This window comes from Marmota monax, unplaced genomic scaffold (genome assembly GCF_021218885.2).
Source record: "Marmota monax isolate L192 unplaced genomic scaffold, Marmota_monax_Labrador192_F-V1.1 WCK01_AAM20220418_F8-fsc00008, whole genome shotgun sequence".
NCBI classification, from domain to species: Eukaryota; Metazoa; Chordata; class Mammalia; order Rodentia; family Sciuridae; genus Marmota; species Marmota monax.
Window position 1 is genome coordinate 20,365,234 of NW_026694432.1, and position 14,655 is coordinate 20,379,888.

Here is a 14,655-nt window from a genome sequence, read left to right on the forward strand (position 1 = left end):
AGGCTGGCCTTGAACTTGTGACCCCCCAGTTTCAGCCTCCTGAGTAGCCAGGATTTGGCATGGGTCACTGAGGACTGGGGTTGAGAGGAGGGACTGATCACCATGCCAGCCTTGGTTTCTAAAATTATGGTATTTATATAAAACAAAGTTTGCCATTTAAGCCATTTTTAAGTATAAATTCAGCAGCATGAATTATACTCAAAATGTTGTGCAATCACCACCTCTATTTCAAAAACCTTTTCATCACCCCAAACAGAACTCTGAACCCATTAGGCAATAACTTCCCATTCCCCCCTTGCTCCAGCCTCTGATAACCTCTAATCTTTCTGCATCTGTGAATCAACTATTCACAATATTTCAGATCAGTGAAATCATACAACATTTGGCTTTGTGTCTGGCTTATTTCACTAAGCATAATGTCTTCAAGGTTCATTCATAGAATAGCATACATCAGACCTTTATTCCTTTTTATGGCTGAATAATATTCCACTGTATGTATAGGCCATATTTCTTTAATCCATCCACCTATTAATGGACACTTGGGCTTTTCCACCTTTTGGCTATTATGAATAATGCTGCAGTACTGACATACATCCTTTGGGTCCCTGCTTTTAGTTCTTTTGGATGTGTGTCTAGAATATACATTTTTTAACATGTATTTTGACAGGGGGAAGGGCCCTTGGAACAGGGCCCAATGTTTTTGAGTGTCCCACACTCAAAAGGGATAGGGAAAAAGAAGGGAGGTAGTTTCAGTGTGACCGTGATCAGGAATAATAGCTAACCAAGCTGGGTGCAGTGGCTCATGCCTGTAATCCCAGAGACTGTGGAGCTGAGACAGAAGGATGGCAAATTCAAGGCCAGCCTGGGCAACTTTGTGAGGCACTAAGAAGCTTAGCAAGACTCTGTCTCGAAAAGGATTGGGGATGTAATTCAGTGGTAAAGTACTCTGGGGTCAATTCCCCAGTACCAAAAAAAAAAAAAAAAAAAAAAAAAGCTATTTGCCTATTGCATAATACTCCACATAACCCATAGGGGAAATATTATCCCTATTTTTATGAAGAGAAGGGAATGGCTTGCCCAAGGCCACATAACTGGTATGAGGCAGGGCTGGAGCCCTAAAGCAAGGTTCCCTTACATGCCACAGGGGTAGCCAGTGGTTCAGAGACAAAATTCTCCCCTTCCCTTCCCTTTTCCACCTTCCCTCCCTTCCTTTCTTCCGTCCTGATTTTTCTTTCTAGGTAAATAAAGTAGATCTGAGCTGCTTCAGTCATAATATTTTTTTTCAGTCATAATCCTAATCTACAGCATTTTAAGGACCACTGAATTGGAATTTTGTAGTACAACTGTGCATTTTTATAAGTTCTAGAAAAACAAACTATGGATACAGAAGAAAAGATCAGTGGTTACCAAGGACTGGGTTTGAGAGGAGGGACTGATTCTAAAGGGGTATGAGGAAATTTTGGGGGGAGATGGAACTGATTTATATTTTTTGGGGGGGATACTGGGGATTGAACCCAGGGGCACTTAGCCACTGAGCCACAGATTTTTATATTTTATTTAGAGACAGGGTCTTGCTTAGGGCCTCACTAAGTTGCTGAGGATGGCTTTGAACTGGCAATCCTCCTGCCTCAGCCTCCTGAGCTGCTGGGATCACAGGCATGCGCCACCACACTTGTCTTAATATATCTTGATTGTGGTCATGCAATTGTATGCAATTTTCAAAACTCATAGAACTATACACTAAAAAGGGTGAATTCTGCTGTGCAAATTATGACTTAATTTTTTTTTTTTTTGGCATGGTGCTCATTTGACAGATGCTGTACCACCCAGCTATACCCCCTGGCCAATACCTTGATTTTTAAAGAAAAAGAAAAAAATGAATAAATAAATGAATAGGGAAAAAAAACCTAAATGAGATTCTTACAAGTTTGCATACCTTAAGAACTTTGCAAGCAACAGCACCCTTAATTATTTAGCACTAGAGCACAAATTTCTGTTTTCTTTCATTATAAAACAAAAGCCCTTAATCTACCACCCTACTCAAGACCCAGACCATTACTAACAATGAAGTCTGCCTATAGGATTCCTGTCCTTCGCCTCTATCCCTCTCTACTCCTAAGTAATAATTATTCTCAATCTTCGGTTCCTCATCCCCTCGCTTTTTTTTTTAATATTTACTTTTTAGTTGTAGTTGGACACAATGTCTTTATTTTATTTATTTATTTTTATGTGGTGCTGAAGATCGAACCCAGGGCCTGGCACGTGCTAGGTGAGTGTTCTACCGCTAAGCCACAAGCCCAGCCCACCCTGGCTCTTGTTTTAATAGTTTTTTTTTAACATATAAATTAGACTGAACTATATGAATGTCACTTTTTTATGTCAAATAACAGCAATTTCATGATTCAACCTAATAATGCCTACACACAGCAGTTCTAGGTATTTTTGAACTGCATGAAAACAATCCCATTCTGTATGCAATCTCCTGGGACTCTCCTTTTTCCACTCCATATTATATTAACCAATCCATCCAAATTGCTATTTTTCATTCATTTTATACTGCTGTATAATTATTTCTTTGCTTGATTTTCCACATTTATCTCCCATTAGCAGTATTGTGTGTTTTCCATGTGGGACTACCATGGACAATATTTCTTTTCTTTTTTGGGGGGCGGGTACAGGGGATTCAACTCAGGGGTACTCAGCCACTGAGCCACATCTTCAGCCCTATTTTGTATTTTATTTAGAGACAGGGTCTCACTTGAGTTGCTTAATGCCTCACAGTTGCTGAGGCTGACTTTGAACTGCCGAATCTCCTGTCTCTGCCTCCCAAGCCACTGGGATTACAGACCTGCACACTGCTCCCATCTATGAACAATGTTTTTATTAACATTCTTTTCCATATTTCCTCCTAGTGTCTGATTGCAAGAGATTTTTGTGGCTGTGCCTTAGAAATACACTTGCTGGGTCTTAGAGTACACAGATGTGCACTGTGAGTTGATTAGACCCATTTTCTCAGCTCCAAATGAGAATACAATGTGCCTCTTGCCCAAGGAGGGAACGTGTGTGAGATGTGTTGGAAGGGTTGCCGTTAAGGCTTTGGTGGAAACTGCACGCCTATGTCTAACTTAGCCAATGAACTTTTTCATATCTTTTATCTCACTGTTCATCCGTTTTTTATTCCTCCCAGGAGGGAGAGGTACCATTCTTTCCCCTTTTCGACAAGAGAAGGAAAGTGCCTTGTTCAAAAGTCAAATAGTTTGTGCCAACTGCCTGAGCAAATAATTTCCCCTCTCTAAGCCTCAGTTTCCACATCAGTAAAATGAGACTGATAATATCTGATTCCACAGATTAGTGGAAGGATTAATACTATGCAAGCTGGGAGTTTAGCTTAGATCCTGGAAAAGCTCCCTAAGTCATTTGTTTATTGGCACTATTGTTATTAAGGGTAGCAGGAAACCAGGGTAGGGTGAATTCTGACTTCTTGCCACCCAATGATGTTTGCCTCTTTCAGGGACCCCCTTACTACTCTTGGAAGGCAGTGATTATAACCCGTTTTGGCTTCCTCTGTTGATCCAGGAGGTACCTCTCAGAGCTGCATAGCCTGATGCTCTCTCCATCCTACTTGGGCAGCTCTGGAGCAGAGCTTCACCTGTAGATTTCCCGGAACAGATGAGAGGGTGAACTGACTACTGGGCAAAAAACTCAGGTCCCTAGTTCTGCCTAAGGAAATCGGCGTCAAGCCATTTGTTCAGTGGAGAGTATTTGCTGAAAACATAGAATGTGCCAGGTCCTGTGAGGGACATCAGGAATATAGAAGACCAGACCGGTCCTCAAAGTCAGAGGCTAAAAAGCGGGAAAAGAAGACAAGAAAACAACCTGCTGAGTACCGTGCAGGGAAGTTCAGAGAATTGTTCCACATTACAGAAAACAGGCAGGCTCAGGAGTCCGGGAAGGCTCCCCAGACATGCCCTTAGAGCTGGAGCCTTAAGGGCGCTGGGAGGCTGCAGGGACGCCCGCCCATTGACAGGAGGAGAGCCCGAGCCCAGCACTCGCCCGCCGCCCCCGCGGGGCCTCACTCTCCGGGCTAGGCCGTCCGGCTGAGCGTCGGGGCCCAGCCCAGGTGCCCGCCCAAAACCCCAGGGCGGGGCTTCAGCCCAGGTGCACGGCGGCAGCACTTCGCGGAGGCAGGAAGTGTGTCCCCAGCGGCGGCCCGTGGAGCGCTCCCGCGAGACGCTCACCTGCGCCCCAGGTGAGCGGCGAAGGGGGCGGGGGAAGCGCTGAGCCGGAGGCCGCTCACCTGGCGGGACAGGTAAGCCCCGCGCGGGCCCGAGGGGGCGCGAACTGGGGCGGCGCCAGGGGGGGAGCCCCTCGAGGCTGCGCCAGAACGGGGGAGGGTCCCAGGTTCCGTCCCCCGGGGCTGCCCTCCCACTTCCGGGGTGCGCGGGCCGGGCCCGGGAGCGGCCTGAGCGGGCGTTGGGGCTGGGCAGGCAGAGTGGGGCGAGGGGGCCGTGCGCGCCCGAGGGCTGGGGACTGGGTGCGGGAGCCGCGCTCGCCCGAGGGTGGGAACGGCGTCGGGGCGAGGGCCGAGCTCACTCCGAGGACCGGTGTCAGGACCCGGGAGCGGCTGCGTCTGCCCGCGGGAGGAGGCCATGTAGCTGCAGGGATGGCGCTCGCCCCGAGGGCAGTGCTGGCAAGAGGCTGCGCCTGTCCCGGGCAGCGCAGGGTCTGGCTCCCCTTGACCCAGGACCAGGCGCCCACGGACAGGGAGTCTTGGGCTGCTCCTTTGCGGCGGGACACTGAAGGTGCATGGATGCCCCCCCCCCCCCGCCCGAGCCGACGGCTGTTTGGTGAGCGGGGCTGCTCCTCCCGTCGGGGGGTGGGACAGACGTTGCTGCGGCTGGACTGCCCCGGGGTCCCTGGGAGGAGGGGCCAGGACTGAAGTGCATCCGTTCGTGGGGACGATGGCGGAAAGGCGAAGCATTCGTGGGAAGTGGGCTGAGCTCGGGATCATCTCTGTGGTACCTTGGAATGCTCAGTGTCTGAGCTCCTCTCAGATGCCAGGCACTCTGCTAAACCCCTGTACACTGTGTTTCATTGACTCTTCATAGGAAGGCCACGAAAGTACTCTCTCTCCTTATTTAAAAGATGAGGAACCTGAGGCCAAAGAGTCTTGCCCCCAACCAAAATAGAGGCCTCCCTCACTAAACCAAGAGAGTGTTCCTAAGATTGGGACGGGGGTGTGGGGGGGTAGCAGCAAGGAGAGGAAGATATACCCTGCAAGAAATAGACTGACTTCAGGAGGAGAAACAGAAGCCAGGCACTGACCCCAGGTCTTGGTCCCCACATCATCCCACCCCACTGGAGGTGCATGGCACAGAGCAAAATGCATGGGTTCCAGAGCCTGGCAGAACATAGCATAAATCCTGCTTCATCCCTTTCCAGCTTGGTGTCTTGTGACAAGGCACTTCACCTCTCTCAGCTTCAGGTTTCGGATCTGTAAAGTGGAGGTATAGTACAGGGCAGTTGTGAAAATCCTCTTGGGCTAGAGCCTGTTCCTGAACATTCACTGCTATATCCTCAGCATTTAATATAGTGCTGGGCCCAACAATAAATATGTTGGATTAATTTAATCAACAGTAGCAAGTCCTAAAGGATTGGAGGTGGGGAAAGAGACAGTGATCCAGCCCATCACCAGTAACTCCTGATGCTCTTACAAATCCAGACATTCAGAGCTCAGTATGGTTGAACAGTGTAGATCATCCCACACTCCAGATGAAGGCCTGAGCCTAGAATACTCAGGGGTCCCCATGTGGGCCTCCTGGGACACAGGCTGTCCACAGAGCTGGTAGCTTTGAGTGCCTCTTTCCTTACAAGTAACAAGAGCCCTCTTTTGAGAACTGGGATGGAAGTGGATGAGAGTCTGGGGCCAGGCCAATTGGGTACAAATAAAAGTGTGGCTATGGACAACTTATTTAACCTTTCTGTGCTTCTGTATATAATACCATAAAGAGAGTGGTCAGAATTAATTGGTTTATTACAGACAAAGCAGTTAGAACAATGTAAGCCATCAATAATCACTTTCTCTAAACTCTCAAGGCAGGGAGTTTTGTCTGTTTCATCACTGTATTCACAGAATTTAGAACGATGTCTGGCATGTAGTAGGCCTTCAGTAAATATTTGTAAATTTGGTGAATGGGTTAAGCATGGTGTTGCACGCCTGTAATCCCAGCAGCTCTGGAAGCTGAGGCAGGTGGATTGTGAGGTCAAACCCAACCTTGGCAATGGCGAAGCACTGAGCAACTCAGTGAGACCCTGTCTCTAAATAAAATACAAAATAGGGCTGGGGATGTTGCTCAGTGGTTAAGCACCTGGGGTCAATCCCTGGTTAAGAGAGAGAGAGAGAGAGAGAAGGAGAATAAATAAGTCTGTGCCCAACCCTACATTGCTCAAACCATGGCAAAGATTTTTAATCAGGTGCCCCTGAATTTAAAGTCACTTATTACAATTTCAGAGATGAGATTTCACATACCCTCTCCTCTGGATTGTTGGTGCCCACTCTGGTCAGTCTGTGGCCTTTTTCTTCTACCCAGTGGTCCTAATTCTACCCTGATGTCACATAAAATGTGTCTGTTCCCTGAAATACCTTCTGAACCTGACCTTGCTCCACACGCTGAAACAGAAAGGGAGCCAACACAGTTCTTGCCCTTCTGGGTCCTGGTTCTTGGGGAGAGAGGCTTATCTTAAAACAGATGGCACAAGGCTGACCCAGCCCACAGAGCCCAGGTGAAGGAGGTGGGGAGGGGTTTCCATCTGACTAGGGGTTCTCCAGGTCCATGCAGGAGGAGTGCTGTGTGACCTATGGAGTGGAAGAGTTGCAGGAATAAAAAAAAACTCCTGTATCCTCCTCACCCCTCCACAGTCCAACATTCCTCCCTCCAGCTCTAGGTTTTTGTTGGTTGGTTTGAACCATTTGAGATTAGGTTGCAGAGGTGCATCTAAACCCCTAAGTGCTTTAGTGTATATTGCCTAAGAATAAGAACAGTATCTTAAATAATTATAGCAATCAAATTCAGAAAATTTAATATTGGCATATTACTATTAAATAATTATCCACATTAGCTAGTCTGTTTTCTAATTTCAATAATTATCCACATTAGCTAGTTTTCCAAATTTTCCTCCTTTTCCCCAGTTCTATCCAGGATCACACAGCATGTGTTATCATGTCTCTCAAACTGGGCTTGTCTTACGTGTCCTCGTGATCACATTCAGGATAATCATTTCGTCAGGTGTGCTTTGTAGTGGTGGGTCCTTCTTAGTGCATAGGATCAGGATGCACTTGATGTCATTTCATCACATTATTAGTTATATTAACTTTGATCATTTGATTAAAGTGGTGTCTGCCAGATTTCTCTAATTTGTGGTTTGTTTGTTTTTTTTCAAAGTTTTCATTGGCTGCAAGTAGTAGGGAAGGAGGTAGCCTTAAAGGTCCTTAATGGTTAGAGAAAATGGTGGGCCTGTTCAGGGAGATGGCATTGTTTTGCTGATGGCACACATAAGGGCCAGAATGGAACTAGAAAAAAGATATCTTGGTGCTCAGTCCTTTCTTCCTCACACTTTACCAGGTTTTAGGACCCCAGTGTCATTAAATCAGGGACAAAAAGATAAAGAATGGTATCTCAGAAAATATAGGCTAAGGACAGTTAGTGCCCAGCAAATCCTTATATGTGATCAAAAACCCTCCCAAAGCCAGGCACAGAGGCATAAGCCTGTAATCCCAGAGGCTCATGAGGCCAAAGCAGGAGGATCACAAGTTCAAGGCCATCCTCAGCAACTTAGTGAGACCTTGTCCCAAAATAAAAAATGAGGGCTGGGGATGTGGCTCAAGCAGTAGTGCACTCACCTGGCATGCGTGTGGCCCGGGTTCGATCCTCAGCACCACATACAAACAAAGATGTTGTGTCCCCCGAAAACTAAAAAATAAATATTAAAAAAATTCTCTCATATTCTCTCTCTCTCTCTCTCTCTCTCTCTCTCTCTCTCTCTCTAAAAAAAAAAAAAATGAAAAGGCTGGGCATATAGCTCAGTGATAGAGAGTCCCTAGATTTGATCCCCAGCCCCTACAAAAAAAGACTTCCCAAATACACCACTGCCTATTCTTCCTCAGGCAGCTATTTATTCCCATAATGCCTCATTATATCTTATATCTTCTACCTTACAGGCTTTTAAGAATCTGTTTTTCTACAAAAAGCATGTGTGAATCACCAAGTACAGGGTCTATAGTTCATTAATCTTCTACAGTGCCTGACAGAGCCAGGCTCAGTATTTATAAGTGAATAAAGTCTTAGCTCTGAGCCTCCTAGCAACCAAGTCAGAAAGAGAATGAAGATGTATTTTGTGTCTCAGTTTTTTCTAATCAGAGGGAGCAAAACTTCTTGGTGTTAAATATTGTTTAGGAGAGCAGCTGAGTCAGACAGGGGACCTATTACATTCCCATGTCTGATATGAAGGACAAAAAGAAGGAAGGGAAAGTGCTAGTGATCAGGTTTCATAGCACGTGGATAGAAAGGCATTTCTTGAGTCCTTCAGCAGCTCTGTGCCACGCTTTCCAACAGTAGGAAGGAACCAAGGAGTCCATTTCTCATAAAGTGAGAGCCTGAGAAATCTTTCTGTTTTGTGGTAAAATATACATTAAAATTATCATTTTAATATTTTTTAACCACTTTTTTTTTTTTTGTACCAGGGATTGAACCCGGGGACACTTAACCCCTGAGCCACATCCCCAGCCCTTTTTATATTTTATTTATAGAGACAGAGTCTCACTGAGTTACCTAGCACCTCACTACGTTGCTGAGCTGGCTTTGAACTCACGATCTTTCTGCCTCAGCCTCTTGAGTCACTGGGATTACAGGTGTGCGCCATTGTGCCCAGCTTTTAAAAATACTTTTAAGCTTACAGTTCTATGATATTAAGTACAATCACATTCTTACACAACTATCACCACCATCCATCTCCAAAATTTCATCATCCCCGGATGAAAGTCTACCTATTCAACCCTAATTCCCCATTCCCTCTGCCCCAGCTCCTAGCAACCACCATTATACTTTCTGTCTCTATGAATTTAGTTGTTCTGGATATTAATTAATTTATTTATTTTTGCAGTACTAGGAATTTAATTTAGGGATGCTCTACCACCAAACTGTAATTCCAACCATTTTTATTCTTTATTGTGAGACAGGATCTTGCTAAGTTACTGAGGCTGGCATGGAGTTTGTGATCCTCTTGCCTCAGCCTCTTGAGTAGCTGGGATATAGGTATGCACCACTGTCCCCAACTATTTGATATATTTAAGTAGTGCAATACAATATTTATTCTTTGCTTTCTGGCTTATATCACTTAGTATAATGTCTACAAGGGTTAAGCATTTTGTAGTATTATCAGAATTTCATTCCTTTTAAAAAAATTTTTAGCTGTAGATAGACACAATATCTTTATTTTATTTATTTATTTTATGTGGTGTTGAGGATCAAACCCTGTGCCTCACATATGTTAGGCAAGTTCTCTACCACAATCCCAGCCCAAATTTCATTCCTTTTAAAGCCATATAATATTCCATTGTCTGCATAGACCACATTTTCTTTAGCCATTCATTCACTGATGGAACATTTTGGATTGTTTTCACTTCATGGCTACTGTGAATAATGCTGTTGGGAGCATTATATACAAATAGATATTCAAGACCATTTTCAAGTTTTGCGGGTATGCCCAAAACTGGAATTGCTGGTATATATGGTAATTGTGTTTTATAAAATAATATTTTTTTTCAGTGCCAGGGATGGAACCCATGAATGCTGGATTGAATGCTCTATCACTGACCTATGTCCTTAGCACTTATGTTTAATTTTTTAAGGAACTCCATACTGTTTCCTACAGTACTTGGCCATTTTTGCTGTCACTAGCAACACACAGGACTCTGCTCTACATCCTGCTAACACTTGTTTTCTGGGTTTTTGTTGTTTGTTTAGTTTATTTTTTTAATATTTATTTTATTTCTTAGTTTTAGGTGGACACAATATCTTTATTTTACATTTATGTGGTTCTGAGGATTGAACCCAGTGCCTCATGCATGCTACTCTACCACTGAGCCCCAACCTCAGCCCCCCCCCCCCCCCCCCCGTTGTTTGTTTAGTTTAAGTAGTCATTCGGTGGGTGTGAAGTCCCAGGAGATTTTTGAAATTTGGGTCAGACCAAAAAAGTTTCTCTTTGGGGAGAGAAGAGCACAAACAGATGGTTAATGGGCACACTTGGCCTCTCAGAAGTCTATTCTCTTTAGGACGGCCGGAGCTTGTCCCTGACCTCCCGTCCTGACTTCTTCCTGGCTTCTCCCGGCAGGTACCTGGCTGCAGGAGACCATGCAGTGAGCCATGCCCCGGCCAGGACAGCCCCGCCCATCATCTGGGCCACCTCGCTTGGGACCCTGGGAGCAGCCAACAGAGCTATGCTTGGAGGCGTATAATGAAACACCCCAGCACCCACCAGGCCGCCGCACCCGGAGGCCAGACCCCAAGGACCCTGGCCACCATGGGCCAGAGAGCATTACCTTCATCTCCGGCTCTGCAGAGCCGGCCACCGAGCCCCCAGCCTGCTGCCTGCTCTGGCGCCCCTGGGGGTGGGACTGGTGTCGGGCTGCTTTCTGCTTCCGCCGCTGCCGGGATTGCCTCCAGCGCTGCGGGGCCTGTGTGCGGGGCTGTAGCCCCTGCTTGTCTGCTGGGGACTCCACTGAGGAGGCTGCTGAAGCCAGCTGGGCCAAGGAGCACAATGGAGTACCCCCCAGCCCCGACCGCCCACCCCCTAGCCGCCGGGATGGCCAGCGGCTCAAGTCTGCGGTGGGCAGCAGCTTCAGCTACCCTGATGTCAAGCTCAAAGGCGTCCCTGTGTACCCCTACCGCAGCACCACCTCCCCAGCTCCGGACTCGGACTCCTGCTGCAAGGAGCCACTGGCCCAGCCCCCTCCCACGCGGCACAGCCTGCCGAGCACCCTTGCCAGCAGTCCCCGAGGCTCAGAGGAGTACTACTCTTTCCACGAGTCGGACCTGGACCTGCCGGAGATGGGCAGTGGCTCCATGTCGAGCCGGGAAATCGACGTGCTCATATTCAAGAAGTTGACCGAGCTGTTCAGCGTACACCAGATCGACGAGCTGGCCAAATGCACGTCGGACACGGTGTTCCTGGAGAAGACCAGTAAGATCTCGGACCTGATCAGCAGCATCACTCAGGACTACCATCTGGACGAGCAGGACGCCGAGGGCCGCCTGGTGCGCGGCATTATTCGCATTAGTACCCGAAAGAGCCGCGCCCGCCCACAGACCTCAGAGGGGCGCTCCACCCGGGCTGCAGCCCCAACTGCTGCCCCTGACAGTGGCCATGAGACTATGGTGGGCTCAGGTCTCAGCCAGGATGGTAGGTGGGACCAGAGAGTCAGAGTAAGGAAGGCTCTGGCCAAAGGAGGGGCTGGACTGGGGTCTTGGGCTATTGTGGGTCCTCCTTTCTCCCGTGCATTCCATTCCCCAGCTCCCACTCTGGCCCTTCCCAGTGAGATCTGAGAAAGGCTGAGAGGAGCATGCTCTTGGGTCATTGCTCTGTCCCAGAAGTGCAATGACCCACCCAGACAACAATTTGACCTAATAGGCTCCTCCACTACTACTTGCCTGAGTAGCTTCCAGACCTAGCCTGGGGCCCATATGAACTTGAACCTCTAACATAGCCTGGCCTAACCAAAAGACCCACCTGCCCATCTACCACAGCAACTGACAGGCACACATGCAGTTTATCTGTGTCCTTGTTTTTAAGCATTATTCCTCTAGCCCTACCCAGGGATGAGTGACCCCTCATTAGGCAGCAAACTGAATTAGGGGGTGAGGATAAAAGAATGTGAAATGATCACTGCTCCCTTATATTCCCTTCCTAGAACTGACAGTGCAGATCTCCCAGGAGACAACAGCAGATGCCATCGCCCGCAAGCTGAGGCCATATGGAACCCCAGGTGTGGTCCTGATCCCACAAGGAATGCAGAGGGTGGGGGAACTATCCTAGGGGCCCCTCACATGCCCCTTTCCCAGCTACTTTTTGGGATGGGGAGGATAAGGTCAGAAAGGGACAAAGGGGCTGAGCAGCCATAAACTCATCCCAGTCTTATAAACTGGCTTCAAATAAGAGGTGCTCAGAAAACATGGGCTAGAAGGGACCCAATCCCAATTCCAGTCTTCAGCCTTCTGTTACAAAGGCACCCTGTGTGGTTCTACTGTCTTCTGGGCCTTCACAACAACCCCCTGGGAGAAGGAGGCTAGGATTCAGATGTTTAAAATTAAAAAAAAAAAAGTCACTCAAGCTGAGTGACTTGACCAGGCTCAAGCCCTGCTCTGTTCCCTCTCATCAGGCTTCTCCCTGGCAGTGGGCCCTGGATGAACTCTTTCCCCTCTCTCAGCCTGTTTCCTCCTCCCACCAGGGTACCCAGCCAGCCATGACTCGGCCTTCCAGGGCACTGACACAGACTCCTCAGGGGCACCCCTGCTCCAGGTGTACTGCTAATCCCTGCTGGGTACAGCAGGCACAACCCTTCTTGGGAGCAACGTAGCCTACAAAATAAAGAGGCATCAGGACCTTCTTTGAGGGAGGCTGGACTGTGAGGCCAGAAGCAGTGCCCACTCTAGCTCTTCCTGCCTTCACTGACTGCTTCCTGGACCATGTGCATTTCACAGGGCCAAAGTGCCCACATCCCCAGCTGGCCTGACCCCTGCCTGGACCTATTCCTTTCTGTGGATCGATCATGGAAAACAAAGACTTAAAGTTATCTTCCAGGACTGAATCCCAACTCTGTCCTTGTAATGTCACCCCAAGTAGTCATCATTGCAAACTTGAAGCTTAAGTAGATTGAGTTGTGGGTGGGCAGTGCCCACTTCACTTTATGCTGTTGAGCAGTTTGTTCTAGCTAACAACCACAGTTGAAAGTACAAAGGTAATGGACTCCTATCTTATAATCTGGGCTACAACATAGTCCTTTCTGCCTGCTTTGCCTTGCCTAATGGCTGCCCAGGAGACAGGACATGGGTATGAGGCTGGGCTGTGTGGCAGAGTTGAGGTCATGATGTGGAGCAATACTGCCTGTGTTCCAAGAACAGTGTGGTACCTGAATAGCTTTTGGACTTCTCAGTTCTAGGGATGCTTGTTGACACCATCGCTGCTCCCCCTGTCCACTGCCTGCAGGCTGGCCTGTCAGCCATCCCAGTCCCCCCCCCCCCAAAATCCCTGATCATTTGTCAGCAGCCCCCACCCAGCTTAACCCTGCTGGTCCCCTCCACCTCTTCCCTGTGCTAACAGCACAGTGGTTTTCAGTTACCTTGGCCTTTCTAGCAACCCTAGAGTATAAGGGAACCTGGGGTTGAAAAGTCAAGGAATTAGTGGGTCACAGAGGTGGTAACTGCGGCTCTGGACCTGGAAGCTAACCTTGGGACAGCTGGAGGTTCCCCTTGCTTGGGCACCAGCATCCAGCCTATCCTTCACTGCTCCTCAAACAGGCTTGTCTAATAGGACCCTTTCAGCAGAGACTGGGGCAGGTCCACCAACCCATCTTCAACTAATAAACAAGCTGGAAGATGTTCATGGTCTTCCATTCCTACCCCTTTATCTGCAGCCCTTTTTATGTCCCCATGGGCACCCTTTGGAAAGTGACTAGACAAACTACTTGTTTGTCCAGTTTCCTATTAGATACACAGGATACTCCCCTAGGGCTATGACCATGGGGCCCAGTTGTAGCTACTGCAATCTAACTGGGCCCTTTCCTTAGGCTCTGTTGTCCCATCTAGGTCAAGGCCTGAGAATAAAACCAGGCTGGGGTGTGTGTAGCTCAGTGGCAGCATTTGTCTAGTAGTCAGGTCCTCCCTGGGTTTGATTTCCATCCAACCAACTACAGAGCACCACAGTAGGAGAGTGACACCAGTCCCTCCACTCCAGCCTCAGCCGTAAAGCACCTTTTTCTGGTAAACAGCCTTGTGAACTATCATCTGCATTCCCCTAAAACAGGATTTATCAAATTTGGGAAAGAGACAAAGGTAAGTGCTGCAGTAACCTCTATGGTGCCTGCAATGACCTCTACCCTCTGGCAGAAGCAGGGCAGGGCCAGTTAAAGGTCCTGGGGCTGGACAGAGGTAACATGTCCTCAGCTCTGTTACTGCCTGGGGGCTGGCTCTGAGGCCTTAAACATTGCACATGTCCAGATGAGAGACAAAAACAGTGGGGCCTTACCAGACTTTACCCTGTACTTTAGGGCAGGTCCCTGTACTACACAGAACAAATCTAAGGCATGGGTGATCCCATCTCCCTCACCTGAGATAGGCAGTGTCACCAAGGCCTTGTTGCTCTTTTGCCCTGGGAAACAGTTCAGAATTGGAAAAATACTTGATTCAGGGCTGGGGGTGGTGGAGGGACCCTCAGAGATGAAAATAAAATCAATTAAGTCCAGCTGGCCTTAATCTTTGCTGGTTCATGGGCTCCTTTGAGAATCTGACATACGTCCTGCTCTGTAGCCAGAAAAACTCTCCTTTGCTTGGAGCCATACAGACTAAAAACCTTGTCCTAATCCTCCAAGAAAGGAGGAGAAAT

At 47.9% G+C, this 14,655-nt stretch overlaps 1 protein-coding gene across 2 annotated transcripts; it reads left to right on the top strand.

The window, feature by feature from the left end:
- The first annotated feature begins 4,175 nt into the window (after positions 1-4,175).
- Positions 4,176-14,514, top strand: Kdf1 (keratinocyte differentiation factor 1). 2 transcript variants are annotated; one of them, XM_046469199.2, is made up of 4 exons: positions 4,176-4,309; positions 10,390-11,457; positions 11,966-12,040; positions 12,503-14,514. In XM_046469199.2, the coding sequence occupies exons 2-4, from the start codon at positions 10,422-10,424 to the stop codon at positions 12,583-12,585; spliced, it is 1,194 nt and encodes a 397-aa protein (XP_046325155.1). In that variant the 5' UTR covers positions 4,176-4,309; positions 10,390-10,421; the 3' UTR covers positions 12,586-14,514. The 2 variants fall into 2 exon arrangements, with proteins under 2 accessions (XP_046325155.1, XP_058427015.1); XM_058571032.1 differs by lacking the exon at positions 4,176-4,309 and adding an exon at positions 4,533-4,847.
- The last annotated feature ends 141 nt before the right edge of the window (positions 14,515-14,655 follow it).

Excerpts from the sequence above, each read along its gene's own strand:
- Kdf1 (XM_046469199.2), top strand. The coding sequence starts at position 10,422 with ATGCCCCGGCCAGGACAGCCCCGCCCATCATCTGGGCCACCTCGCTTG. Across the intron at positions 11,458-11,965 it reads CTCAGGTCTCAGCCAGGATG|AACTGACAGTGCAGATCTCC; the intron begins GTAGGTGGGACC and ends TTCCCTTCCTAG. Across the intron at positions 12,041-12,502 it reads GAGGCCATATGGAACCCCAG|GGTACCCAGCCAGCCATGAC; the intron begins GTGTGGTCCTGA and ends TCCTCCCACCAG.